Source organism: Carettochelys insculpta, chromosome 6 (genome assembly GCF_033958435.1).
Source record: "Carettochelys insculpta isolate YL-2023 chromosome 6, ASM3395843v1, whole genome shotgun sequence".
NCBI classification, from domain to species: domain Eukaryota; kingdom Metazoa; phylum Chordata; order Testudines; family Carettochelyidae; genus Carettochelys; species Carettochelys insculpta.
The window spans coordinates 62,656,554-62,684,450 of NC_134142.1; the positions used below are offsets into that span (position 1 = coordinate 62,656,554).

Below are 27,897 nucleotides of genomic sequence, written 5' to 3' on the forward strand. Positions count from 1 at the left end.
GGGTTGGTGAGGATAAAATTCAGCTTTCGTCCTGACCCTGAAATACTAGAAGCAAAACCCCCAGAACCAAACAGAGAAAGTCAATGGTTGGTATTGTTGCTGCCCTCTGTCGAGGGGAGGGAAGTGAACTGGAAATGCTGAACTAATGACTTTATAGGTTGGCCAGTCTGCAGTGGCAAAGGTGGGACATCATGAAATTTCTAACCTCTGTGTCCAGTGTGAAATGAGTCAGCATTGTTGGCCAAATCCTTCATCCCCATCATGTGGCCACCATCCTTATTACTACCATTGTCTGAGCGTCTCAGCAGAGAGACATAATACAGATCTCAGTCCTGGCCAGAAGTGGTTACTGCAGGTCAGGTTTGAGGCACGTTGCCTGGGCAGTATGGTGGCCCTTTCCCCAGCACTAAATTCACTATTTTTTTGTTAAAACCACACTGTTCTATGTAAATAAGTAGGCTGAAGCCAGGTGAGAAATTAGGACTTTCTCCTGCTTCCTCTGGTTTCCCCTCTCTTGTTTCTATGGTAGTCTAGTCTTAGTCCTTATGGGAGGGTTACCATCTGAAAGTAAGCAACTATTTCTCAGGCGAGTGAAGGAGGGGAAGGATCTTTAAGACCTGTCAACATTAATACTGTTACAGTGGTTCTGTTCCAGAAGCTGAGCTGAAGTTAATAGGTTGGCACAGTCAAAGCTGTTTCTGATTGTACAATTCATGGTATTCCTTGTCTAGTTTAGTACATTTCTCTGTTTAATTTTTGCAGATAAGAGTCCAGGAGTGATAGCCTCTACAAAGCAGGGCCCTCAGACATTAGCGGTGATTGAGAAGGATCCAAAACCTAATCATTGCCGGCAGTTGTCTGCAAGCCTGCTGAAGATGGATGGGTCCACTTCCCTGCTGGTCAAAGATAGCAAGATTGCAAAACCAAAGTCCTACATGAACCCCACAACCAGCTTCATGGCCAAGATATCACGCAGCATCTCCGTAGGGGAAAATCTGTGCCTAGGTGACTCCGCTGAAACACTGACTGAGGAGAAGACAAGCCCTGAGGGGCCTGAAAAGCTACAATTAACTCCCCCAGCAGAGACTGAAAAGAGCAAGTCACCTACAAAAGAAAATATCCCAGGGAAGCCAGCCCTTCAGCAAGTTGTAAGCTGCTCATCACCTAAGCCCTTCCACAGCAAGTTGGCATCCTCAAATCGTGCACACCTGATCCTTGACATCCCAAAGTCATTGCCTGACAGACCCACCTTGGCTTCTTTCTCACCCACTGCCAAATCCAAAACCTCCCTTGAACCAGACTCTCCTCAGTCACCAGCTGGGATCCATAAAAAGAAATCTTCTCTTCTTGAAGGACGAGTCTTGAAGAGAGAGAGCCCAGCTGCTGTGTCTGTTGGACTCGCTAAAGAGAGCCCCGTAGAGAATCCAGCACCGAGGACAGATCACCAGGATGAGCCAGGGGTCACTAATCCAAAACTGAAAGAGTTTTCAGAAGCCTTGCACCCAAGATCTCCTGAAAGCACACTGCCCAGGTGCAGAGAGAGGTTCTCCAGCATTGCCTGTGTGGTAGCCAATCCACTTGGACTTTGCCCAGTAGACCCCATCAGGCCATCAGCAGCCACACAGGCTGCCTCAGCACAGGACTCAGGTGTGCATGGATACCCATCTCTAATCTTCTTCCCCCTTCTGTCTTCTGTCTTTGTGAAACGCTTCACGATTCCATCACATTTTTTTACGTCCAGCTTCTGGCCTGTCTCGTCTTGTCTGCACCTGTCTCGTTCCATAAGTCACCCCCTCAACGGTGAGACATTTCGGTCTAACATCCTTTTTTTCCCCTGACTTAAATTTCTGTTTCTTCTTTGTCTTGTGTCTTGAATTGTGTGCAGCTGGAGAGTAGCTGAATGTTCTGCGGACCTTGTAATGCCCAACTTTCCCAAAGGGGAACAGCAGGTGGATGGTAAAGCACGTGTACAAACACTGTAGAGATACCCAGCTTGTTAGCTTTTGGATTGAAGGAAAATGTGTGGCACTAATGTGCTATAACTTTAGAATTATTTATAAGTAGGAGGGAGGGTGTAAGCTGGAGACTCACTCCCCAGCTCAAGAAAGAACTAATGCTAAGTTCGTCTTCTTCTGGCCTTCACTTCACGACCCAATCCATAGGTTAGAAAATTCATGGTTAACATCAAAACAAAGCAATTTCTCTGCTCCACAGGGCTTGTAGTCATGGGTGACTTTTCCCTTGTCTCCCTGTTCTTCTCCAGAAAGAAGGGATACTATTCCCTTGAATCTATTAGTGTCATGTGACAGGTGGGTGGGTAGTACTTTAAGCCTTTCCTGGCTGTTCTAACCTGTCATGGGCTACGTCTACACCTGAAGCCTACATCGAAGTAGCCTATTTCGATGTGGCGACATCGAAATAGGCTATTTCGATGAATAACGTCTACACGTCCTCCAGGGCTGGCAACGTCGATGTTCAACATCGACGTTGCGCGGCACCACATCGAAATAGGCGCAGCGAGGGAACGTCTACACGCCACAGTAGCACACATCGAAATAAGGGTGCCAGGCACAGCTGCAGACAGGGTCACAGGGCGGACTCAACAGCCAGCCGCTCCCTTAAAGGGCCCCTCCCAGACACACTTGCACTAAACAGCACAAGATCCACAGAGCCGACAACGAGTTGCAGACCCTGTGCATGCAGCATGGATCCCCCGCTGCAGCAGCAGCAGCCAGAAGCCCTGGGCTAAGGGCTGCTGCACACGGTGACCACAGAGCCCCGCACGGGCTGGAGAGACAGCCTCTCTCAACCCCCCAGCTGATGGCTGCCATGGAGGACCCCACAATTTCGACGTTGTGGGACGCGGATTGTCTACACGTTCCCTACTTCGACGTTGAACGTCGAAGTAGGGCGCTATTCCGATCCCCTCATGAGGTTAGCGACTTCGACGTCTCGCCGCCTAACGTCGAAGTTAACTTCGAAATAGCGCCCGACGCGTGTAGCCGCGACGGGCGCTATTTCGAAGTTAGTGCCGCTACTTCGAAGTAGCGTGCACGTGTAGACGCAGCCACGGGGAGCAGGATACAGAACACAGGACATGAGACTGTTCAAAAGGTCAGACAAACTTTTACTTGTCGTCTTTCTCAATATTGTTAGCCAAACTGTAGGGAAATAAGTCACCATTTATAGTTTTCTGCTTGTCAGAGTCCTTCAGTGATACTGTCTTCCTTTCTACAGTAGTGAACTCTGAGGTTACAAACAACGGGTTGTGACCTCTCTGATGGAAGCAGTGGATTGTAAAATGAAAGTTTCATTTCTTATACACGCACAGCCTAGCAACCAAAAAAAAAAAGTGGAACAAGTTTGTGGACTGAAAGCTTGTAAAAAAGAGGTTTTTTTTTATCTAGATGTGGGTTATTTTAATAGTGCCTAGATGCTCTGACCTAGATTGAAGCCCCTTATTGTATTAGGCATACTACACACTTCTTAAGCAGGATGTGTGGTCGTTGAGCCTGAGGAACTTACATCTGTAACACTGTGCAATAGTTAGATTTCAGAACACTGAGTGTGTCTGGACTGTTCTAACGCTGGCACCCACTCAGAGCTATAGAATCTGATTCTAGAATCAAAAAGTCACAGGTGAGCTGTTTGCACTGGGTGTATTTGTTTTTCTTCTGGAGCGGAGAGAGAAAGCAAAGGTCACATGAGTTTTGGGGACCATTCACAGGAAATTTCAGCCCAACGGCTGTAAAGAAGAGAATTCCCAATTGAGAATGAGTCAGTAGGCAGAACACAGATAAAAACTTCAGGTCTCTAACCCTCTAATTACCTATCCAGAAAAGCGTACCACCCTGCAGTACTCATGTCCTTTTACAAAGTGGTTTGCTGTATATTACATATAAATACAAAAATGTGGCTGTAAGAGTCTGCAGCTGGGAATCCACCATCACTGCTGCCAAAATAAATAAATAAAATAAAAATAAAAGCAAAGAGGAAATGATAAAGGCTCTTACAGCCACATTTTTTTATTTATATGTAATATGCAGCAAACCACTTTGTAAAAGGACATGAGTACTGCAGGGTGGTATGCTTTTCTGGATAGGTAATTAGAGGGTTAGAGACCTGAAGTTTTTATCTGTGTTCTGCCTACTGACTCATTCTGCAACACTGAGGAAGTCACTTGACTTTTCTGTGACGCTCCAAAATGTCTTAGTCGATAAGGTGCCACAGGTCGTCTTGTTCTTTTCTTTCTGTTTTCCCATCTCTAAATAGACTCTATAAATAAAGATATTTCCCTTTGTAACATATTGTGAGATGTAAAGATAGAAAGTGTTGTAGAAGTAATAATATTGCCATTACCTGTTAAATGGCCTATGCCTCTTTATCGAGGGATACTGTATCCACCTCTGAGAGCCCGTAGCTGAAAATGCCCATTAGCTCAGGCATTTTCACTACATTTACAACCTCACTTCATGCCGGTGGCTCTCAGAATTGGAGGACAGCGCAAGCCCAAGATCATGGAAGAAATCCAGATATAATCCTGAACAGGCAGCATTTTGCTATGTTTCTATTTAGTAATGATCATTGATCAAAAAAAAAAAAAGCCACTGTGTTCAAGCTCTTAGGCTGGGTCTTTGCAGCACTTCCCCCAGCACTGCTGCTGGCAGAGCTATGCAAAATAAGGTTCACAGGGAATTGCAAATGACATGCCATTTGCATACTTCCAAAGCTCATTACCATAGCCCCACGAGAGTTCAGCACTGGGAGAAGCAGGTGCCGGCACTGCAGAGGCCATGTGGCTGTGCCTCTGCCAGCTGAATGTTTGAGGCATAAGGGACTGGCAGTGGGGGTGTGGGGGGGTGTGGGGGGGGGTGGTGTTTAGCTGGCAGAGGCACGTTCTGTCTTACAGTGCCTTTGTGCCTATTTTTCTTAGTTTACAGCTCAAAAACAAAAATATGTTGAGTTAAGTATATGCATACAGCTATGTATTTTAGTGAATACACTGCTTTCTGCTTCATGCTCTATCCATGCTTCACATGATGGTGTTTGCAGGTGATTATCTTATGGATCTTGAAGAGGATAAATTTTGTGTTAGCTTCTTGCCTAAAATTTTTGGAGCCTTCACTCTGTGTGTATAGTATGGTAAAAGAATGGTAAAAGAAAAGTCCCAACAACTGATTGTTTTCATAGCAAAAATGAAATCAGAATAAAGATTTATATATAGTCTGGATCAGAGCCTTTTTTTGAAAATAAGGGGTCAGTATTCAGCCATCTCCCCAACCTCTCCTACCAGCCAGTCCCATGGCTGGGGCTGCTGAGGTGCCAGTACTCAGTACTGGTAAGTACTAGCACAAAAAAAGCAGTGGTCTAGATAAAATTTATATTTCCCTGGGAGGGGGAAAAAAGTTTGATTAATTTTTTATTTATTCATATGAAAAGAAAGATAATTCTCCCTTATTCATGGTGTAAAAATGATATATTGTCTTGTTTTCCTATGGGAACGTAAAACTTTGGTTTTATATATTCAGCGTCCTTTGTGTGAAAATAGTTTTTCATGGTCTGGGGCCTCTCCACACTTGACCTAGTTTAGGGTCTCGATGTCATGACCTGGCCGTGCTGTCCAATGCCTTTCAGAGCGGGAGATGATAGTCATGCTTGTCTGTCTGTCCATCTGTGTTGCCTTTAAAGACTTCATATCTTCAGCTGTTTGCTGACTTAACAATGGGTATTAAGTGAAAAGCTGAAATTTGTGCTTTTTTGTGTCTTTTTTTTGTGTAGTGGTGGTTAACATCATTTATCGTTAAAGTACAGTCTCCATTCTCATGGGTGCAGTTTCCCAGGAGATACCTCCACCTTGCTCCCCAGCCACAATATCTTCTGGTGGTTTTTATAACCACCTTCATTGGAACTCATCTTTATAACACATCAGATGCTTGTCTCCAGAGACGGCATAAAGAGAAGTGTGTGGCATTGTTGAGCAGGGAGAATGGTGCTTAGTGTAGGGTAGCAATGCCTTTTGCTTTTGGAGACCTTGGTTTGGGTTACAAATGAGTGGCTCTGATGTACTCAGCCTGCCCACAGTTAAAAATCCACATTGCATGACAAAAATCAGGGTATAGAGGTATGTGATGGAAACTTGCAAAGCAGTTCCCTACACAGTACATGGCTCAAGCCATTCTGGATAGCCTCTCATTTAAAAGTTGAGTGTAACACACACACAACCTTTAAGTATTAGCAACAGTGTTGAACAAATGGTTATTCTACAGATGGATTTCCTAGCAAATGGGGGGAAAGGAGGCCCTAGGACGTTGGGATATATTCACGACTAAGTTCTTCTATTTTTGCTCCCTCTTCAGAGCGTTCCATCAGCATTGAGCAGTGTGAACATGTTGTATCTGAGCTCCAGGACAGCATGCGCAAGGCCATTCACCTTTACCGCATGGTGAGTGACCTCCAAACGCTAGTCTACCAATCCTCTTATTTCTGTACATTGCAAGTTAAGCACGCATATGCGTGCACATGCACACAGAGTATCTGGATGGATTGAGGTATTCTTCTGGCTGTTGTATGTTAGAGGCAGAGGCAGTATGGTGTAGCACAGGGGTCTGCAACCAAAAAGTGAGGATCCATTTTTGCAAATTCAGTTACAAAGTTGATACTTGAAGAGCCACAGTGCACATGAATACGAAACGGTCCTCCTCATAAATAACATCAAACTGTGCTGTTTTGTCCCTGCTGTTTTTAAGAACAGCACGCACACAATGATGTGTACCAGTTAGAAAGTTTAAATTACCCCCATCTCTAGGCTTTACCCACCTCAGCCCCCAAACCCCATCCCCATACTTAACCCCTTTCAGCCCCAAACCTGCTCCCCCATCTCTAGGCTTTATTTGCCTCAGCCTTCAGATCTGTCACCCCCCTCCATCCCAAGGATTAACCTGCCTCAGCTGACGAGCTCTTCCAGCTATGTGCGCTGCTCCTCCACAGCTGCTCCTTCCGCTCCCCACCTCTCGCTGCTCCTTCCACCCCTCACCTCCTTCTTAGGGGGCTGCCTGGCTCCAGCAGAGGCAGACTTGGCTGCCTCTCCCACCAGCTCTCCTGTTCACTTCACCACCTGCAGAGTGGGCAGCTCCCTGGCCCGCCAACACCAAAATAATGGACCTCAATTTAATTAGTTTAACATCCAGATCCCTCCCACCGCCCTTCCGGCTGTTAAACCAATTAAATTCAGTTCTATTGTTTCTGGCAGGGCAGGGAGCTGGAAAGAGCAGTCAGCAGTGGCAATGCCTGGAGTTGCAAAGGACTCCTTAAAGAGCTGCGTGCATCTCCGGGGCTGCAAGTTGCTGATCTCTAGTGTTGTGGGCTGTGCCTGAGCTTGGGATTGGGAGTTGGGAACTCCTAGATTCTAATTTTGTCTTATCCCAAGTTGTTGTTTTGCCTTGGGCAAATCATTTAATCTTTGTGTCTTATTTTCCCCTTGGCAAACTGAGGATAAAAATTAACTCCTTCACAGGGGCGTGGAAAGAGCTAGTTAATATTTATACAAGACTTCAAAGATGTGTAAAGCATGATTGAAATACTGAGTTTTGTTAGTCTTTGATTTTTCCCATAAGCAATTTGGTGCTCAGGGGGAGGTTTAGCTGATATGACATACGGTGAGAGCTGGGTTTTCTATGTGAACACACATGGACTCTCCAAAACCGCTTGAAGGCAAACCCTGTCAATACTTGGAGCAGTGTGTTACGCCTTTTGCTCAGACCCACATATGGCTCGCAATGGCCCTAGAAACTTGAAAACTTCTTTGTCTTGTCTAAATATTAACTGCATTTTTTTTCCCTCAGGTATCAATGGACATGGAGTCTTCTACTGACAAAGATAAGATTGCTAGCCTCCTGTCGGAAACATTCTCTGTGATGAAGAAGGAGCTGGACTCCCTGAAGGAAGGAGAGGGCCTTGAAAGGGCCAAGAAGGTGCTAGTGAAGCCACAAGATGCAGCTGGGTTGTTGAATGAAGGGAGTGGTGTCTCCCCATCCAGTCCTAAGCATTTTGGAGATGAGCAGACTCTGGCTTTGCTGGAACAATACTCAGAGTTGTTACTACAAGCTGTGGAACGGCGCATGGACAAAAAACTGTAAAAGGGATGGCGTCGAGGGTTAAAAAGCACTCCTTGCATAAAACTGATAGCTACATAGAAACAATCCCAAGAGGACCATCCCAGTGGAAGCCTCAGACAAGTGCTGTCATCACCCTGATCTGTGGAGAGAGACTTTTTTTTAAACTGATCTCCTCAGCCCCATAGAAAAAGCATCCCCTAGTTTTTAGCAATGTGCTGGCCACAGTTTTAATAGCTTTTCCCAAATGCTCTTCAGCTTCCAGTTTGTGAAGACAGCCTGGAAAGAAGAGTGCAGAAATATTGCTTGGAAACCTCTCCATAGCCAGATGTTTGGCATCTCCTATCAGAACAAAAAATAAAGTCAGTTGCCCAAGAAGCTCTGAACTGCTTACTAACAAAAGGGGCCTGGATGAAGCCAATCACTCCCTTCCCAGGGCTTCATCACAATCCATGGCAGACTTTAAGTGTTCTATTTATTAATTTATTTTTCTGACATTTTGCTCTAACCTTTTCTCACAAGTGTTTGGTGGCCATTTCCTTCCCTTTTTCAAACAAATTTTTCTCCTTTGCCGTATCCAGCGAGATACAATCTCTGTATTATCATGACCCTTAGCAGCCAAGGTAGGCTGGAGCAGCTGTGCAATTACCAAACAGGTCTTTTCTGATGCAGCCTGTCTTACTGATACTTTTTTAACTCCCCTATCCCTGGTTTGTTTCCCACGGTAGTCTAACTGTTGTGATGACTACCATATTGGCTTTTCCCATCATTTAAATTATATCCCAGACAGCCTTTTATCTACATTGAGAGGAAGAATTTAGTTACCCTTTGGACCAAGTTGTGGATTTTATGTCAGGAGAACGTAGTGGCTTTTTAATTGAGCTTTGGGGACTTATCTGTGTTCAAATACTTCAGAACGGGTTTTCATCTGACACGAGAAAGAAAAAGGTAAAAATAATGCTGGCGAAATGGAGACAGCTACAAAGTTCTCTTTAGCCATGTTCTGAGAGTGGACTTGGATACTGATCTCATTATGCTAGGGAGGCTGTGGTGAGGGGGTGGGGTTGAAGCTGATTGATTTTATTGGGGGAAGTTAAGTGGGAAGCATTACCTCCAGCTCTTTGAGTGAAGCCCTCCATCAGAGTGATCACACATACAGCTACTACTTTCTCCAGATTTGATGCTTTCATTGCCCTGGTGGGAAAGTCAGCTTTTGGTTGCTCTGAGGGAAACAGAAATTTTTTTTTTTTTTAACATCCCTGGGGAGCAGAGAATAACTTAAATTTTTCTAATGGACTACAGAAAATGATCTCCCAGAGGTGGAGCCCAGACAGTAATGGATATTTTGGGATGTAATTATCACCATCCTTTTCCTACTCCTTCATGGGTCCTCATGATGGGGAAATAGAAAATCTGGCACCTTTTGAAATTCTGCGTGCAATAGCCTTCTTGCCTTATTGGATGTCTCAAAGATGACAATAGTATGTTTGTCTGGACCTACAAGTATCCAATGTTGCTATTGGTTAGTATCACTAAGCTAGCACAATAGGATGTGGTGTAGGTGGATCCGTAACAAAGCCAGTGACTATCCAGAGAAAATATTTCATTTTCGTTCTCTGCCTTTAGTCTTCATCTTGGAAAACAGAGTGAAGTGTACAGTCCCAGCTCATGAAACTCTGGTGCAACCACCAAGCTTCAGTTACTCCTAGTCCTGAATGTAGATGTTGGCTGGCATCAGCAAAAGTCCTTTAAAGCTGGCCATTGCTTTGGTCTTGTGGTTCTCTGGAATGGAGCTGGCTTTTCTTTGCTGCACTTGGCAATTGTGGACCTACAGTGCAGCCTTTTCTTTAAAGGGCTGATAGTTTGCTTTGGGGCTGGTTGGCCCATTTCTTCACCGCGCTCCAGGACTGTGGGGCCTGCAGTGCAACCTTCCTTTTATAGGATGTCTGGTCTAGAGCCAGCTGACCCTCTGTCTGTTTCCTGCACTCCAGGGCTGGAGACTTGCAGTTCAGCCATTTATCTACTTGATGGCTGACCATTGTTCACTGAGCTACAGAACTGGTGACGTGAGGTGCAGGAAACCTGTTCAAAGCCTTTCAGCTGGTTCCTCCCATCACGTGTACCTATCTGTCCAAATGTTTCAGGTGTCCCCTCTGGTTCAATAGTTGTACTGTCCTTCAAGGTTTAAACCTTGGATTGCTGTGCTGCTAGTCCCCTCCCGCTATTGCGCTTTGCTGGCGTGTACAGCGAGCTGGGATGTGGTGGACAGTAGGTATGGCAGATGGAAAGGAGATGCCTGTGCAGGAGGAAAAGAAGAAATCTCTGGGAGCTTCCTTTGGTGGAGCGGGCGCAGGAATGCAGATAAATGGAATGAAAGATGGCAAGCCTATTGGTTTGCTAATGGAGATCCTCTGGGTAAGGCTGAATGCAGGTCAGCCAAATGTTCTCCCATCACTTGCAGACTGTGAAAACGTGCCACTCCACAGGAGGTCCTTTGAGGGTATTAAGGCACCGCTGCTCAGGTAAAATAGCAGTATCTTCAGCCCCTGAATCTCTGGTGCTGGAAGTAGTGGCTTGAAGATTCTTTATATTCCTACCCTTGTAGAATTTGATTCCATTTTATTATGTTTCCTATTTAAAGTATGAGGCGATGACATGGGATTGGAAAGAGTGCTGAAGACCCAGTGGCTGGAATGAATTGAATATGCCCTGATGTCATTCCTGTTAGATACAGTAATCCCATCCATGGTGTACCTTTGGGCTGGCATAGGTGAAAATCAACAGCTCTTAGGATCCACAGGAATGCCAGATAGGACTCCCTTGGGAGCATTTCACAGGGAGTGAGCTTAAACAAAATGAACAGGATTTTTGTGGCTCCTGAATGTGGCCTTTCCCTGGGTCATGGGAGCAGGTGAGAAAAAAGCAAACAAGGGGTAAGTGTCTAGTTAGAATTGTAGCAGGAGCAGGCTCAAGCAAGTAGCTTAGGAGGAGAATCTATGGGGTGTGTAATTTTTAAATAATTAAAAAGCAGACTCAGGGCTTTCAAAACCGTAGTGTTAGGAATTGAAAGTCTTGGCTTCAGGAACAAAGGTTGGCCAATAAAGGCCTTGAAGGAGCTATGGAAGATGTAGTGCAGCAGAGGCAGGACTTCAGGGAAGTAGAACCAGGACTGAGTTTAGTGATGTGAATTAAAGAATAGATGGGGTAGTTATTTTGTTGAATACCTTTTTGTTGAGTCTTTTTTCACACTTGCTCTCATCTAAACAGCTGTTCCTTAGAAGGTGTGGGAAGACCAAGGTGCAGAACTTCAACTGTTTACTCAAGATTTAGCACTTAGAGGCATTGTTCAGCTAAAGACCTGTAAATCAAGTTGATATCCCCAAGTTTGGTAGTGTGATCCCCGTTTGGTAGTGTGAAGGGAGAAAGTGTTGCAGAGAGAGAACTTTAATTCTATTTATATGTAGATATATATGGCAATTTCCTCATGATTTCCCATTGCTTAGCATTAGGAAGTGTGCTGAAAAATGCTGGTGTTTGAGAACAAAGGGAGAATAAATGTCCTTAACAAGATAGTGTAGTTGGTAGCTGCAGGCTGCACTACTTACATTTGACCTGTCCATACAGCATCTGCCTTCATCATGGGTTATACCTTAGCCTGGGGACAGAAATCCTGAACAATGACTGGCAGCTGGCACGTTGAAAAGAAGTGTGGGAGGAGGCAGTATTGGAGCCCAGACCTCTGATGGGTTTGTGCATGCATGCACGTGTGTGCAGATGTAACGTATTAAAGGGAATTATTGCTTAGAGAAATATTTTAAAGATTTTGGACCTATTTCTGTCTTTTGTGTAAACACTATTTCTCTTCCTAGGATATTCCTGGTTGAAATAATAGTTTTCTTCTCATCTGGTGTAGCTTGTGTTACTTTTCCAAAGAGATCCCTTTAAAACAATGAACAAAGACCTATGAACAGACTGGTGCAGTGAGAGTACTTGAATCCAACAAGACAGCAAACCCTTTGCATTTTATTCCCTCTAAAGCCAATTCACATTTTTGCCGAGCATGGAGACGTACAATTGGTGCTCTCCCATGAGCCTGCATTTCTTCCACTTTCTCTCTCAGGTATTCTCCTTTCTGAGGAATCTCCCAAGTAATGATTGCAGCAGGTCCTTTAGCACTCTCCTCGCTGGGCTGATCTCATCGAATCTCTGAGGAAGAAGTCCAGTTCTCCAAAGGAGTTGAAACATACGAACTTTAAAATGTAAGGTACATTTTTAAAAGGAAGAAAAAAAAGAGAAATAGAGGTATTTAAATATTGTCCTTCAACTTGTGCATTTGTAAGTTTTTCCACTTGCAGTTCAGTATCCACAACATTATGATAAAAATCCTCATTTAGAATTAAAATAAAAACACAGGACTTCCTGCAGCCCTAGAGTGCTGTTAACAGATGGTTCCTTCTGTAGATAAGACTAGAATGTCCAGAATTCTGGATTGCTTGTTGTAAATAATATATTGGATTGGACTGTATATTCATGTGGGTAACCTGCTAAAAAGCAAGGATAAAGATGCATGGGGCAGCAACTTTAGGAATAAGCCATGTCCACTCTGCATGTCTTAGTTATGTCATAGGCACCAGGCAAACAACTCTTTGCCTGTGTTTTTCAACACACTACCTTTTTTCCTCCACCATTTTAAAAATACAAAACCAAACAAAAATAAACCTTTATTTATGAATGTGGTTTTTTTTTATACTTTGACTTTAGGTAAAAACAAGTCTTCAAAATGTCATTTTTAATTATTTGAGGGGAAAAGTGTTTTATGTTTGTGGGTTGTTTCCTTTTGTTTTATTTTGCACTGTGAGGCACCCATCTGGGGGCTGTTTTTAACTCCTTTATTCATTTGTACGCTGTGTCTTAAAACTGTTTCAATAAAAATGTGATAATTTGTTACAAAATCTTTCAGAGAGTTTATGGCTAGAAGGGACTCAATGATCATCTTGTCCAATCCCTTGAATAATACAGGCAATAGAATTTCACCTTGTAATTCCTGCATCAAATCCATAACTTATGATTTGAACTACAATGTAGTTTTTTTTAGAGATGCATCCTGTATTGATTTAAAGATTTCAGTTGATGATGAATCTGCTGCCTTCTTGAAGATTACTGCAATTGACTGAAGGGACCTTAGTGGCTATTAGTATGCTGTATATCTGGGATCAAAGTATAATCTGAGCTCACTGTCAATTGGTAGGAGTTCATCCAAGCAAGTTTTTGAAGGGGGAAAAGATGTGCTTTTTGGCAGATTGTAAATGAGAGCAGTGTTCTGACTATGCCCTGCCTTGTGGAAAGGAGAAGACTGGAATTGTGCCTTGCCAAAATTCTGGAGAAAGAGAAAGTAGATTGTGGCTTCGTGAGAGGCTTTTCCTTAATGCTGAAATTACTGCACCATGTCCCCTACCAAACTGACTATTTTGTAACTTTGTGCATCTGATGGCTTACCAGTCTTACGCTATTTCGGATGCATCTTTGAAGTATAAACTCTAGCACAGGGCAGGGGTGGGGAACCTTGACTGGCAGGCCCAATCCACCCTGTAAGGCTTGGTGCACAGCCTCCTCTTCCAGGGGGGAGCTTGCGCTGGCACACCAACCTTGTGGTCCCTATGTGAGGCTGGAGCATGAGCTTCCTGCTGTGGTGGAGGGACCCACCACCATCCTCCATAGTCCCATCCAGACAAGCTGGGGCCAGATCTGGGCTAAAGGCTCTGCCTGGTACGAGGAAAGAAGTGACTACTTCATGCCTCAGAAAACCACTTTCTGCTCTCCCCCTTGCTTCCAGTTATCAGGTGAATGAGGAGGGACTTGCGAGGTGGTCTGCTGACAATGAAAGCAAACCTATACATCTTCAGAAACAACTACAGAGCATGTCTAGGAACTGCCACTACCTAGTTCTGAATGTTTCTGGTCCAGGTGATCGTCCCTGCATTCTGCACAGGTGCAGAGGCACAATATCACAATGATTTAAGTGAACTGAATGTATTTTTGTTGCAGCAAATGGAGGTTTAGCGCACACCCCTTTTGGGCAGCACCTCCTGCTGGCTTTGCTGGCTCCCCCCCCCCCCAGATTGTTGGCTTTAGTTGCTTGCATTCTGAGATGCTGCTCTTATCCCCATTCATTGTAGACAGAGCTTAGGGACCCAGCTTAGGCTTCGTGAATCATGTCATTCCTATGACTTTTTAGGGGTGTAAAAGTTAGGTTGCTGCAATACTGCGTATTACAATGCCTAAGTCCCTTGGTGACTGCTCTGCCTCAGGGAGGCCTTTTATTTGCTGCTAAATAAGGTTTGTGGGTAGCAGGGGGGTGGCTTTTGTTTTAAAACTGTGGGTGATTAAGGTAAAAAGTCTGAGAATGAAGCCCAGTCAAGGCCTGAAGAAAGCAATGAAGTGCAATCAGTGGGCAACACACTCATGGTTGTGCCAAAGTACAGAACTGCAAATGTGCTGATGAGATTAAGAGCCAGCAGGTGCTCTTGCTGAACCCTATTCCCACCCCCGGCCCACTTTGTAGCCCTCCCAGCCAGCCTAAGGGCTCAGGTACTAATCATAGGGCTGGAGGGGACCTCAGGAGGTCATACAGTCCAGCCCCCTGCCCAGAGCAGGATTAACCCCATCTAAATCATCCCAGCCACGACTTTGTCAAACCAGGACTTAAAAACCTCAAGGGCTGGAGATAGCACCACTTTCCAATGCTTCACCACCCTCCTGCTGAAATATCTGAAATCACATCTGATGAAGTGAGTCTGTGCTCACAAAAGCTCATGCTCAAAACTTTTCTGTTAGTCTATAAGGTGCCACAGGACCCTTTGTTGCTGCTGAAATAGTTTTTCCTAATATCCAACCTACATCTTTGCCTCTGCAACTTCAGACCATTGCTCCGTGTTCTACCATCCATCTCCCAGCTTCTCTCCACCCTCTGTAGAGCCCCTCCTTCAGGTAGTTGAAGGCTGCTGTTAAATCACACCCGTTTTCAGTTCTGCCAACTAAATAAGCCTAAATCCCTCAGCTTCCCCTCATCGATCATGTACTCCAGCCCCCCAATCATTTCAGTTGCTCCAACACAGCCACCTCCCTTCCACACTGGGAGGAACCCAAAACTGGACACAATACTCCAGCTGTGGCCCCACCACAGCTACGTGTAGGGGAACAATAACTTCTCTACATCCGCTCGAAAGGCTCCTCCTACTGCACGAAAAGGCACATTAAAAACCATCAAGCTGGATTTCTGCTCCAGCCGCCCCAGGCAAGGCACGGGGCTCGGACAGGCCCGTGATCGCGGGCGCCGCTCCCTCGCAGCTCTCGCACCAGCCCCGCGCACGCTCCGCCCCGCCCCACCCTCCCGCGGAGCACGTGGCATCCCAGGTCAGGGCAGGTTCGAGCGAGGGCGGCAGCTTCAGCAGATGCTTCTGAGCATGCTCAGGACGCGCGCGTCAGGCGGCGACTGTCCGGCATGGCCCAGGCGGCTGGGGGAGTTGGGGGGGAGGCGGCGGCGGCGGCGCTGCGGGCGGTGCGGAGCTGCCTGGCGGCGTTCCCGGCGGAGGCGCGGGGTGAGCGTGCGTGGGCTTGGCAGCTCCCCGGCCGGCGCTCGCCCGGCGTCCTTGCAGAGGAGGGCGGGGCCGTGCCGGGGGTGCGGAGAGGGGAGGAGCCGTCCGGCCCAGGAAGGGTCCCGGGTCTCGGCCGCTGTCGCCGTCGCTTAACGCCAGTGTCCACTTAAGGAGCTAGCCGGTTAGAGGAGGTGACCGTGACGGCTTCTTCTGGCCCGGGGCTGTCGGGGCACCCTCGGAGCTGGCCGGGAGGGTATAAGGGCCAGTCATAAACCTCACTGAGCCGCCTCCTTCCCCCCGAAGTCTGGCAGCCAGACCTCACACCCCGGTATTACAGCCCTAGCTGAATAGGCGGCGGGGGCAGTTTTGGGGTCTTTGCCCTATGTTGCAGAGGAGCGAAGCAGCGCCCCAAGCCAGCTGTCTAAAGGCTGGGGTAGGGTGCTACTAAAGATCCAGTGGCCCCACGTGGGAAACTGACCAAAACGTTGTCCCCTTTCAGAGGGGTAGCCCTGTTAGTCTGTTTCAGCAAAACCGGTCTGTGCCCCCGGCTTTCTTTGATTCAGGCACCATTCTACGTTTAAAAGGGCATAACTAAGTATTTGTTTGGCAGCAGACCATGTTATATATTTATTTGTGTAGCCAATAACGGTAGGCAAGAATTTGGGAAATGGCTTTAAAGTCTGTTTATGTTTAGGCACCTAAATGAAAGTTGTTGGATTAGAAGTGCAAGGGTATCTGTAGTCTGGGTGTCTTTGTTGTATGAGTTCCAGTACTGGTGCTGTTTCTTTCCAGCCTCACATGGTCTTTTGTCTGTATGACGTGTTATCCTGTAAGAGATGAATCACAACAGCTCAAACAAGTGGTGGCCAGTTCTGTGGCTTTGCAGACGGTGAGTCTGACGGCAAAGACTAGATCTTCAATACATAGGGTATTGGCTGGTGTAAACTACAGGCTCCATTGTGTTGCAGGACCAGTTCTAACCTAGAACAGTGCATGTAGGGATGTGTAGTATCTGTGCTCCTGTTTACACAGAAGACACTTTCCATCTTGTTTTAAAACTGATTAAAACAGTGTAGATGTGCTTTAAAGTGGCCTGAATTGGTTTGAAGACGTTTATAAAATTGATTTTTCTTCGTTCTGGCAGAGTTGGGACTGATGGAATCTGTGCCACTTATAGATAACCTTCCATCTCCACTGGAATTTTATCGGGAATGGGTTTGTCCAAACAAGCCATGTATAATTCGGAATGCCTTAAGTCACTGGCCAGCTCTGAAGAAGTGGACATTACGTTATCTCAGGTAGGAAGCAGCTATGAAATTAGCTGGTAGCTCAGCTAAACGTTCAAACAGTCAGAAAACAGTTTCCTGTTTTACATTTTTATCATTGATAAGACTGGCTGAGATGAATCTGGAATCCTAGGAGAAGGCTTCTGTTGGACATTCCAGCTTCAGCACCCAATATTCAGAAGTTATTTTATTCTTCCAAACTACTGTGCCGTACTTAGTTCTGTTAATGGCTATGGGAAATTTGGTTATGTGTCGCACAATGCATGTGAGGGGAGAGATAGGAAAATGCTACTTGTTAAACAGGAGGAATATGCAGTGTGCTCCATTCAGGGCTGCAGTCTCGATTCCCCTACACAATCAGATTTTCACTACAGGGTTCATTCCACACAAAGTAGTGCCTTACATCTTGCGACTCTAGTACATGAGCAATAACTTGCTGGCATTTCATTCTGTTCTGATTGTGGTGGATTTTCTGTGGCTGTAGGTTTGGCAGCATTGTCTGAACTGGCCCTGGTGGCATTAGTTGTGATTATTTTAAAAAAACAAAACAAAAAACACACCAACAAAGTCTTATTGGTTTTAAAAAAGTCAGCTGGGTATGGGCATGAAATAATTCAGTAATTTAAATGATTATGTACAAGAGAGTGTTTCTGGGTACATCCGAAGTGCAAATTGTGAATGAAAATGGTCTGTAAAGGTTGTAGATTCTTCAGTTGGCTCTGAACCTCAGATGTATTTTGCAGGAAGGTAGTGGGCTCCAAGATGGTGAGTGTGGCTGTGACACCAAATGGGTATGCAGATGCTGTTTATCAGGACCGGTTTGTCATGCCAGAGGAACGGCACATGCTTTTCAGCAACTTCTTGGACATTGTGGAGAAGAAAGTGACCTCTCCAAGTGTGTTCTATGTTCAGAAGCAGTGTTCAAACTTGACTGAGGAATTCCCTGAACTCTTAGGTGATGTGGAGCCTGAAGTACCATGGATGAGTGAGGCACTTGGTAAACAACCCCTGTGGTCTGTGAATTCTTGTATAGCCCTTTAAACCAATTGGATAGTTACCTGTTAAATATTCGTGTTGTATTTCCAATTGCCACAGATGAGTGTGGATTTGTCAGCTCGGGAAGGGAAGGGTAGTAAAATAACTTTGCCTTGTCTTTTGGCTTGGAGGACTCCAAGCAGCTTACTTGCTTAGTGGATTCAAAGAATGTGAAACTGCGCTATTACCTTAACGGATGTCACGTTCATCCACAACTGTCTAGAATGCTGGTGGCTTTCTGGGGCTTTGTCTATACTTCTGCTCGTACTGTTACTCCCAACCGTGGAGCTCCATGGGTAGCAAACAGAATTTTTTTAAAGCCTTCGTATAGCCTAGAGTGTTGCTGTAATACTACCTTTCTGCCCCTTGTGAAGTGAAAGGTGCTTGCTTAAGGTAGTTAAGGATTGTTCATGACAGTTAAATTTCCTGATAAAATATTGTTTATTCCTTTTAAATGTGACCCCCCTGATTCATTTGGAGTTCTAGTACGTGAAGTGCTAGTTTATGATTTGAGCGATGTGTTGGGGACCCAAGTTTTCAGAAGATGGGAGCTGATGAAGGTCATAAACACAGTCTTGGGGATGAATAATGCTCCATCAGTTAGTTGGATGGGTCACTACAACAACCTTCAGTCTAGAAGGAGCTAATAATTATTAGCAATTAGCAGTACCTTTTTGTAAAATGAAAAAAAAAAAAAAAAAAACAGAAAGTGCCGGTGCTCAGCCAGCTGCCCACCCTCCCCACAGCCACTCCTGTGTCTGGGGCTGCAGAGGTGCTAGTACTCAGTATGGGCAAGTACCAGCACAAAAAAAAGCACTGGCTCTTAGCAGTCGAGGCTGACGTTTATTGAGGTGGCTGAAGAATGTAAACAAACTGAGTTGACAGAAAGATGTTCAGCTGTAGCTCTTTAAACATAGCATTTGAATTAATTTTCCGTCCCTTCTCTTTCAGGAAAGAAGCCTGATGCTGTGAATTTCTGGCTTGGTGAATCTGCAGCTGTGACATCCTGTGCGTAGCCTATGATGCTGTCAGGTCTTGTATGTTCCCTCAGCTCAGTTTTGTGGGATCATGGGGTGGGTCTCTTTATGAAATCCTTTAGTTTTATTAAAGGTTAGGTTTGATCTTGTCTGACATCTTCCCATGTAACAATCTTTCTTCCTATTCACCTTGTCCCAGCACTTGGCTGCTGTAGCTGTATGTGCATCTGGCTTATCGTTTCAGGTGGAACACTGAAGATTTCTGCCCTGTAAATCTTGGATCTTGGTTTAAAGTAAAGTAATCAGGTTTCAATCTCATGCTTCAGAGCTCAGGCTAATTAATATGGGTCAGGAAGGATTCTCCCCTCCCTATTACTTTGCACAGTTAATAACATTATAGGTGTCTTCCTCTTCTTCTGAAGTTTATTAGCAACTTCCATACAGTATGTTGGACTTGCTAGAGCACTGGTCTCAGGTGGTATGGCACATTGTTTGTCCCTTTTTTGCCCTAGCCATCTCCTTTGTGTGATTTTTTTTTTTTTTGACTTAAGAGAAGAGCCAAAATGGATAATTCAGTGGTGTAGTCCTTAAGTTTGAAATATATTTACTCTCTGGAATCACATTTTCAGTTCCTGGAATAGCTGATTTTGGCCCTTTTATATTTTGAGGTAGATTGACTGCCTTGACAGTTGCTCTGTGTTGGGGTATTTTGGATGAGACCTGAAAAACTGAAGCACTGTCTGCTGCTTGGACGTTGAAGATCTCCAGATATATTTGTAAGAATAGATATTTGCAGAAACTGTTGCCTGAACTCAAACTCTTGATCAGTATGTTTTTGTGCAGGTTAGTTGCCAGGTTCCACCCCAGAAATGAATGTTATGTAGTGCTCTCTGTATGTTGCTGGTGAAGTGATTTGGGGTCCTTTTGAATTAAATGTGCTACATGCATATGAAATATTTATTTTATCCTTATTTCTTTCTCTTCCAAGAGGAAGAAGCAGCCTAGCAACTTCCAAGAAGAACTGCTACTTTCAGTTTGTTACCATTTGTGATGTGTTGCTTTTTCTTCTTTCTCAATCTTAGTACATAAAGATCACTATGAGAACTTGTACTGTGTGATTTCTGGCGAGAAGCATTTTCTGCTGCACCCACCAAGTGATCGCCCCTTCATCCCCCACAGTACGTGCTTTCACGCATGCGCACGTGTGTGTGTGAGAGAGAGAAAAGTAACTAAACTAATGGAAAGAAGAGAAAAGAATAATGTTCTGATGATTTCTTCAGTGTTACATTTTGTAATATGAATGGGAATCTCTGTACTCCACTCATTAAGCATTGATAATAGGTTTCTGTTCCTGGGGCTGTACCCTCAGCTGGTGTAAATTACTGACTTCCACTAGCAGTTGTGCCTGCGCGGATGCTGGCGGAAAAGGTCGGTGGTGGGAGGGCCCAAATCTGAGACAATTCATCCCTTTTAAAAAATAAGTCAGGATGCTTTTTTGGCATCTAAAATACGGGACCCTCCCACCCAATATGGGACAGATGGTCACCTTACGGTTAACTGTATACAATCTAGTATACAAAATGGGCAATGTGAACTTGGTCACAAGAATCTTTTTTTTTAACTTCCTAATTTCTGAGCCATTATGCTTGTAACCCTGATGTGAGACTCTCTGTGCGTGTTGTTTTTATAACTTGATCATTTTATTACTGCTGTGCTCTTGTTTGAAACTTACATCATTTGCCTGCCTTGTGTAAAACCCATTAAAGTCTTTGCTGAAGTTCCTTAATCTGTGGTAGTAAGGCAGATCACAATATCTAAAGATCAACAAGAGAACCAATGAGTGCAGAGTTAAATAACACAGGTTCTGAAGTAATGACAGAAGAGCAGACCAAGTTTTCTTGAGTGGCTGATTAACCCAAATACAATAAAATTTAGATGCAAAAGTTCATCCATATCCATGAGAGCTCTCTACGTAGAAATGACCAGGACAAAGAATAGAATGCTAGGCAAGGTAAAGGAAAAGTTGTGACTTGAAACCAGGACATGGGATGGTAACTGGAGCTGAGGAGAAGGTAAGGTACAGTATGAGGAACAGGAAGAAAATTCCTTTGAAGGAAGAGGGTCAGAGCCCAAGAAAAGTGGGGCATTAGTGAATGTTGTGGAGTAGGAGGCATGCAGAGCTGGTAGTAGGGAGGACAGGAACTGGAGGACATGTTGTTGTGGAGTGAACAAAGGGAATAAAGCAGAAGAAAGAGAACTGAAAATGTTGGTTGTGTGGTGGTGTCTTAATATTTGTGTCCCTCTGTGAATGGTGTTGTATACTGTCTCTCTCATACTCTGTATTTATTATGAAGATTAATGCCATTTAACCCTTTCCACTCTACACTTGCAGAGCTCTACCTGCCTGCAACTTATTGTATATCAGAAGATGGTTCATTTCAGGTTGTCGATGAGAAGGCTGCAGATGAGGTACTTATGAAATCTTAGTATTAAAGAAACACCATCAACTTGTCAGTCAGAAAAATTAGTGAAAAGTAACTTCAGCTGTCACACCATACCTTGTTGTCGCCTTGTAAATTTGTTGGTTATTATTTGAGTATGGCCTGTCTCTAAGATGAGTCTTTAACTGTGTAATGGAAACCGTTGAAATTAACAGCTGGTAAAGGAATAGCCTGTCAAAATAACGTCATCTGTGTACTGAACACCAATCGGTCCATTGAAAGTCTTAAATAACACCAGATGCAGGAATTTAGCTCGGTAAAGGTGAATTCCATTGCAGTGCACACACGTCGTGTTGTCCCTCTGTGCAGGGGTGAGTTTCATCCTAGAAAAATATCTTTTGCCGCTGTAAAATGTAGTTATCTGTGTAAACAAAGCATTGTTTTCTTCATAGTAGTAATTGTTATTTGGTCAGAATGAAGGAAAAGAGGCACAGTATAAAACATAACAAATATTAGGTCCCTCCCCAAAAAGAGAAGATTGGTCCAGTGCTTTGGATGCTACGATTGTGGGGCGTTGTGGGGCATGGGTCAGTTTCCTGTTCCGTCACAGATAGCCTGTGTGGCTTTTGGCAAGTCACTCACTCTCTCTGCACTTCAGTTCCTTAGCTATAAAACAAAATGGTAATACTTCAGTAATAATACACAGAAGCTCTGTGAGGGTAAATATGTTAGATTGGTAGATATTTAGATACTACAGTAAGGCAAGCCAGTAAGTACACAGAGTTTTCACAAAAAAAGGTTTAGGAGGGATAAAGGTTGTAAGTATAAAATTATGCAATTTACTCTGAATGCATATGATTTTAAGGCCAAAAAGGTTTATTGTGATCACCTTTCCTTCATATTGCAGGCCACAGAGCTTCATCAACCCCATCCTATAGTAGAGCTATAATTTCTGCCTGAGTTAGTGAAGTCCTCAAATCATGATTTAAAGATTTAAAATTACAGAGCATCCACCATTTGCTTCAGTTTAAACTACAAAGTGATCCAGGCCCCATGCTGCAGAGGAAGGCAAACCCCTGAAGAGTCACTGCCATTCTGAGTTGGGGAAAAATTCTTCCCAACCCCAAATATGAAGATCATTTGAACCATGTATATATTGGCAAAACCCACCAACCAGTTCCCTGGGAACAATTTCTGTAGGCATTTGAGTCATTTCCACCTACTATCCTATTTTCAGCCACTGGGCATTTTTCCTACTAGTAGCTGCAGGTGAGCCACCTGCCTTTGTAGGCAATCTCAGCATACCATGCTCTATATAAATGTATTAAACTCAGTCTTAAAACCAGGTAGGTATTTTTGCCCTTTGTAAGGCTGTTCCAGAGCTTCACTCCTCTCGTGGTTAGAAACCTTAACTTAATTTCAGGTCTAAACTTGTTGTCTGTTTGTTCTCGCATCCTCATTGATATGTTAAATACCTGGGAGCCTTCATTTGGTTCGGCTAAGCAAGCCAAGGTCCATGAGTCCTCTCTCAAAAGAGAGGTTTTCCAAGTCTCTGCTTATTCTAGTACGTGGGTGTCCGACCTTTTGGCTTGCCTGGGCTGCATTGAGTGAAGATAGTCTTGGGCCACGTACAAAATATATAATATAGTTAATGTATATAAATCACATTATGTTAAAAGTTTATGATCTTGTGGGGCCGCATTACTAGCTGTCCAGGGCCGCATGCGGCCCACAGGCCGCAGGTTGGACACGCCTTCTCTAGTATATATTCTGTGCACCGGCTCCTGTTTGAAACCATATTTCCTAAACATGGAAGACAAAAATTATGCACACAATTCCAGGTAAGGTCTCACCAGTGCCTTGCGTGATAGTTGTAACACTTCCCTATTTTTACTGGAAATACCTCGCCTGGTGCATGCTAGCACTATATTAGCTTTTTTTCATGGCTTCATCACACTGGTGGCTTATAATCAACCTGTGATGAATCAACACAGTAGAGTCTTTTTCCTCCATCATTTCCAATTGATACATCCCCAGTTTAAAAAAATTCTGATGGTAGGTGCTAAGCTTACATTTATCAATATTACATATAACTTACATTGAATTTCATCCCATTTCTATTACTTCCATTTTCAAGGTCCTCCAGATCTTCTCATATGATATTTTGGTCCTCCTCTGTATTGCCAATATCTTCCAACTTTGTTTCATCTGCAATTTTTATTAGTGCTCTCTGATATTTTTGTGCAAAAGTCCATTAATAAAAATGTTAATAAGTTTAGTCCCATGACTGATATTTGGGGAGCTCCAATTGTAATCTCCCTCCAGCTGGACACTTCAACTTTCAGGATGGTCCATTCTTGTCTTCTCTGTAACCAGTTTCTTATTCACCTTTCAGTTCTCCTCTTAATCCCTATCTTCTAGTAACTAGTAATTTCCCATGTAGTATCGGGTGCCATACTGACATCCATGTAGTTAAGATCTGTATTTCCTTTTGGTAAAAAACTGGTTATCCTCTCAAAGAAAGAGATCTGGTCGTGTCTAGCATGAACTACTTTGTAAAACCATGGTGCATTTTTACCCCAGTTACTGTTTCTCTAACAGCTGTCTTTCAGATTTTGTTCTAAGACCTTTCATTCAGTTTAGGTCAACTAATAGGCCTATAGTTTTCCAGATCTCTCTCCTCCTTTCTAAAAGGTGAAATTACCAATTGTTCAGTGATAGGATATCACCTGTGAGCTTACTTAGTCATATAAGATGCTTATCACTGCACCTGCAATTTCATATGCTGGTTTCTTTTGTATTCGTGAATGGTGGCTCTCTGAGCCCCCTGATTTGGTCCCATTAAGCTGTTCGAGTTTAATTTACAGGTCATGTTGTAATTTCTGTTTCCATTAGGTGCCCTATCACTACCCCAAAACTTCTTGTTTCTCTTATTAAAACAGACACAGCATTCAATTTAGGCATTGGGCTAAGCCTAGATTGTCTTTAATCTCCACCCCATTCTCAGTGTTTAGAAGTCCTACTTCTTTCCTGGTTTTTCCCCATATGTGTATCGCCTAGAAATTTTTAGGTGACGCAAGCTCAATCTGTCTTCTGATTTTATGAGTCTACCAATAAGCTAACCATGTCTTACTTCTATTCCGCAGTTCTTCAAGTTCCTCTTTTCCCCTGTCCATTTTCTATCCCAGGTCCATTCCCTTCCATGTAACGTCTGCCACATCCCTTTTCCTATGTGCAAAACGGTATCCTCAGGGTCTGCAGTTGGTGATGGAGTCTTTCATTTACCAAATACTGTGTCTTACAAGAATATTTATTTCTGTAATGTGGTAATGTGGATTTTACAGAAATTATAACTGTATTTTCTGGGTTCAAAGTACATTTTATTTACAAGCACCGTAAATAAATATTTTTATTTAATTTTATTTTCCGGGAAACCCTAAATGCCATATGTACTATACACTCTTCCCTTGGCAGGTGCCATGGATTCCACTGGATCCTTTAAATCCAGATCTGGAACAATACCCAGAGTATGCCCAGGCAAGGCCTTTGCAGTGCACAGTGAAAGCTGGTGAAATGTTGTACCTCCCTTCTCTCTGGTTTCATCATGTTCAGCAGTCACATGGTTGCATAGCAGGTAAGAGCAGCTGTTAGGGACCAATGTGGCTTGAGTCCATGATTGCATAGTCCATTTTCTCCAGCAAATCGTGGTTGGGTATCAGCACTTTCACATAGTCCAGGGGTCAGCAACCTTTCCAAGGAGGAGTAGTGAAATTTGATCTTTTGACCTCTGCGTACTGTCCGAGTGCTGGTAATACTTTCACTAATAGTCCGACTTACAACAGCTTCACTAATAACCAAATTAAGACACAGAGCTTTGCCGTTCAAGTGGCTGGTAGCATTATCTGGTGTTTTGTTAATTCACAGGGTATGGCTTTTAGCAAACTCCCGGCTGCATGGGGGAGGAGGGGCAGGGCTGAGTTCCTATCTTGGGTGCCAATGAAAATATGCTCATGTGCTGCTTGCTGACCCCTGACATCATCTTTTCTTCATCCCTGGTACAATTAGCCATTTTGCAATGTGACTGCAGTGTTACCTGTTTAGAAAGACTTTTCTGACCATAGCTTAAGAAAGTGAAATGGGTGGAGAAAGTAGGAAAAATCAACTAATCAACTGAGGCTACAGAGGGAGAATCAACGCCAGCGTACTTTTTGTTAGAGAGCTCTAAACGGGTTTTTTTATTTGCTGGTTGCAAATTGTCTGTCTCCACCACAGGCAAAGGAACTGCATGAATAAATTTGGGTTTTAAATGTTACCAGGCCAGTAAAAATGAGTCCTTAATGTGTAAACAACCATCTGAAAAAAGTTACTTGTCTCTGCCTTTTAATAGAAAATTTCCCTCTCTGCTCATAGGACATCAAGCATTTTTTTTCTTGGAGAATGAAAACTTTCAACACTTTCACCTCATATACTATTACAGTCTGTATTGTATGATGCAAGGAAGGATTTTACTGTACCTATTCTTCCATAGCTAGAGTAACTCCTTCCATGCAGAGAATAAACAAGTAACAGATGAGTGTTGAATAACATCAACCAAGTTAGGAAAGCAAATACAGAACATTGCTTGCAGCTATTGGAGCCATTTATTTTAGTATTTGCTGTAGCATGGGAAAAAACACTTAAAATGAAAATTAATTGGTAAGAGTTAAGATTAAAACGCTTTCTATCTGATGACCAAGGTAAAATGATATCGGGTGCACAAAGTGGGGGCAGGCTCTCTTGGGAGGAAAGTGAAATTTTGCAAGGGGGGCACAGCACAATTGGCTGCTGCATCTCAGGATCATCCATCTAATTAAAAATGTTGAAATATGTTACCAGTTTTATATATATGTAGTTACATTTATATACCAATTAATAAAGTTTTTACAACCTACATACTTATTTTCTTACATGTGCTGAAAGGGATTTTTTTATATGAACATAACTGAAATTTCCATTGGTTTGGATTACGTTAGACGGGAAGGGGACCCTGCTAACTGCAGGGACAGAAAGTGGGTCCCGATGTAAAAGGTTTGCTCCTCCCTGTGATAGGCATCATCCTTTAAATTCTGTTGGAGGGAGGGGAAGAGAGGTTTAAATCTAGAGTAGGTTGTAAATAAAAATAAATGTGTATTCTTGGCATAGATCATAGCAGATATTTTCTGTTTCTAAACATTTTGCAGGTCTGCTCAGGAGAGTTTAGGGACTGGTATTTTGGGGGTGATTGTGTGTTAGGACTTGGCAGAGAGATGTATCTGATGCTGACTCACTCTCTGCATTATACTTGCCGCTAGTCAGAGGTGTGGGTTCTGTTAAAATTCATGCAGTCTTAAGAAATGAGTGCCTGCTTTTACCGTTCAAAGCAGTATATGAATATGACCTTTAAGGAATTTCTAATGCCAAACTATAATTAACTTCCTTTCTTTTGTCTCCTCAGTGAATTATTGGTATGACATGGAATATGATCTGAAGTACAGCTATTATCAACTTCTAGATTCTCTCACAAAAGCTGTGACAATGGTATAGCCAGGCTGGGGACGCAGAGCAATAAACCGTTCTCTCTGATGTAGCTGAGTTACATGCTTCTGTGCCTGGAGTACAAATGTGTTTGAGTCAGAAGAATTAAACATTGTTATACTCAACAAATTTCCTTCAGATGGAGGATATTTGTCCTGCTTGCCTTTGGAAAGGGTATGCAGATGTTAAGTGAAATTCCAAGCCAGTGGCCATCTTGTTTGGCTTGACAGGGGAGGGCTTGATGATATTTTGAAGCCTTCATACTTAGCCTTACTTGCCCCAGCAATGATAGAATTTTAATGGAGCCACTGGAGGTTTTGGAAACGTCATAAATGTTAACGTGTGTTCTTTTCTCTTCACTGGACTCTAGAGAACATGCAAAGCTACAGCCTACAGATCTTGGTATCTGGAAAAATAATGAAGCAAAATCAGCTCTGCCATAAACAATGTAATCATTAGTGGAAGACTTCCTTTTGTTATGAAATGACAGTGCTTTCCCAGTTTTAATTCACTGTGTTCAGTGGCTGCGTGTAATGCTTTGAGAATTCAGAATGCAAATTGAACAATAAAATATCTGTTTTGTAAGCTTATTTATATGCCAGCTGTGGGAACCTTCAGCTCTTATGGGCACCGGGGAGAATCAGGAAATGGCAAACTAATTGTGGTTGTTTTTTATGTAAAAACGTGTACATTTCATTTTGCAGATTACAAAAAGCCTTGCGCAGCTGTTGGCATTTGTACCTTCTCACTTTCTTGGTGGTGATTTAAGGGTTGCTTTTCAGTGTTCATAATAACGGTCTGTTCTCATCAATAGAAAATTCCTCTTGCTAATGCCCATTTGCTATGATCAGTGTGACTTTTCCTAATGAAATTCTGCCGTTGTTTGGCTTGTGTTATGA

At 43.5% G+C, this 27,897-nt stretch overlaps 2 protein-coding genes across 6 annotated transcripts in view; both read left to right on the top strand.

Annotated features, from left to right (window-relative positions):
• The window catches only part of MAPKBP1 (mitogen-activated protein kinase binding protein 1), a 136,120-nt gene extending 123,073 nt beyond the window's left edge, over nucleotides 1-13,047 (top strand). Inside the window, exons 29-31 of the mRNA XM_074997048.1 lie at nucleotides 763-1,647; nucleotides 6,357-6,442; nucleotides 7,842-13,047. Of these exons, the coding sequence (XP_074853149.1) occupies nucleotides 763-1,647; nucleotides 6,357-6,442; nucleotides 7,842-8,135 (1,265 nt within the window). The 3' untranslated portion in view covers nucleotides 8,136-13,047. The remainder of the gene's footprint in view (nucleotides 1-762; nucleotides 1,648-6,356; nucleotides 6,443-7,841) is intronic.
• Nucleotides 13,048-15,582: 2,535 nt separating this feature from the next.
• On the top strand, nucleotides 15,583-27,588 carry JMJD7 (jumonji domain containing 7). Of its 5 annotated transcripts, XM_074997051.1 has the most exons (9): nucleotides 15,599-15,709; nucleotides 16,499-16,595; nucleotides 16,851-17,004; nucleotides 17,736-17,989; nucleotides 18,979-19,035; nucleotides 20,087-20,182; nucleotides 21,397-21,473; nucleotides 24,920-25,079; nucleotides 26,919-27,588. In XM_074997051.1, exons 3-9 carry the CDS (start codon nucleotides 16,862-16,864, stop codon nucleotides 27,005-27,007), a joined length of 876 nt encoding a protein of 291 aa, XP_074853152.1. In that variant the 5' UTR covers nucleotides 15,599-15,709; nucleotides 16,499-16,595; nucleotides 16,851-16,861; the 3' UTR covers nucleotides 27,008-27,588. The 5 variants fall into 5 exon arrangements, with proteins under 5 accessions (XP_074853150.1, XP_074853151.1, XP_074853152.1 ...); XM_074997049.1 differs by lacking the exon at nucleotides 16,499-16,595 and having other exon boundaries at nucleotides 15,583-15,709; XM_074997050.1 differs by lacking the exon at nucleotides 16,499-16,595 and having other exon boundaries at nucleotides 15,583-15,709; nucleotides 17,736-17,947.
• Nucleotides 27,589-27,897: the final 309 nt, after the last annotated feature.

What these genes read in the sequence shown, in the direction of transcription:
- JMJD7 (XM_074997049.1), top strand. Translation starts at nt 15,613, where the DNA reads ATGGCCCAGGCGGCTGGGGGAGTTGGGGGGGAGGCGGCGGCGGCGGCG. An exon ending in TCGCCCCTTCATCCCCCACA is followed by an intron (nt 20,183 to 21,396) that starts GTACGTGCTTTC and finishes CTACACTTGCAG; the next exon opens with AGCTCTACCTGCCTGCAACT. An exon ending in ATGAGAAGGCTGCAGATGAG is followed by an intron (nt 21,474 to 24,919) that starts GTACTTATGAAA and finishes TTCCCTTGGCAG; the next exon opens with GTGCCATGGATTCCACTGGA.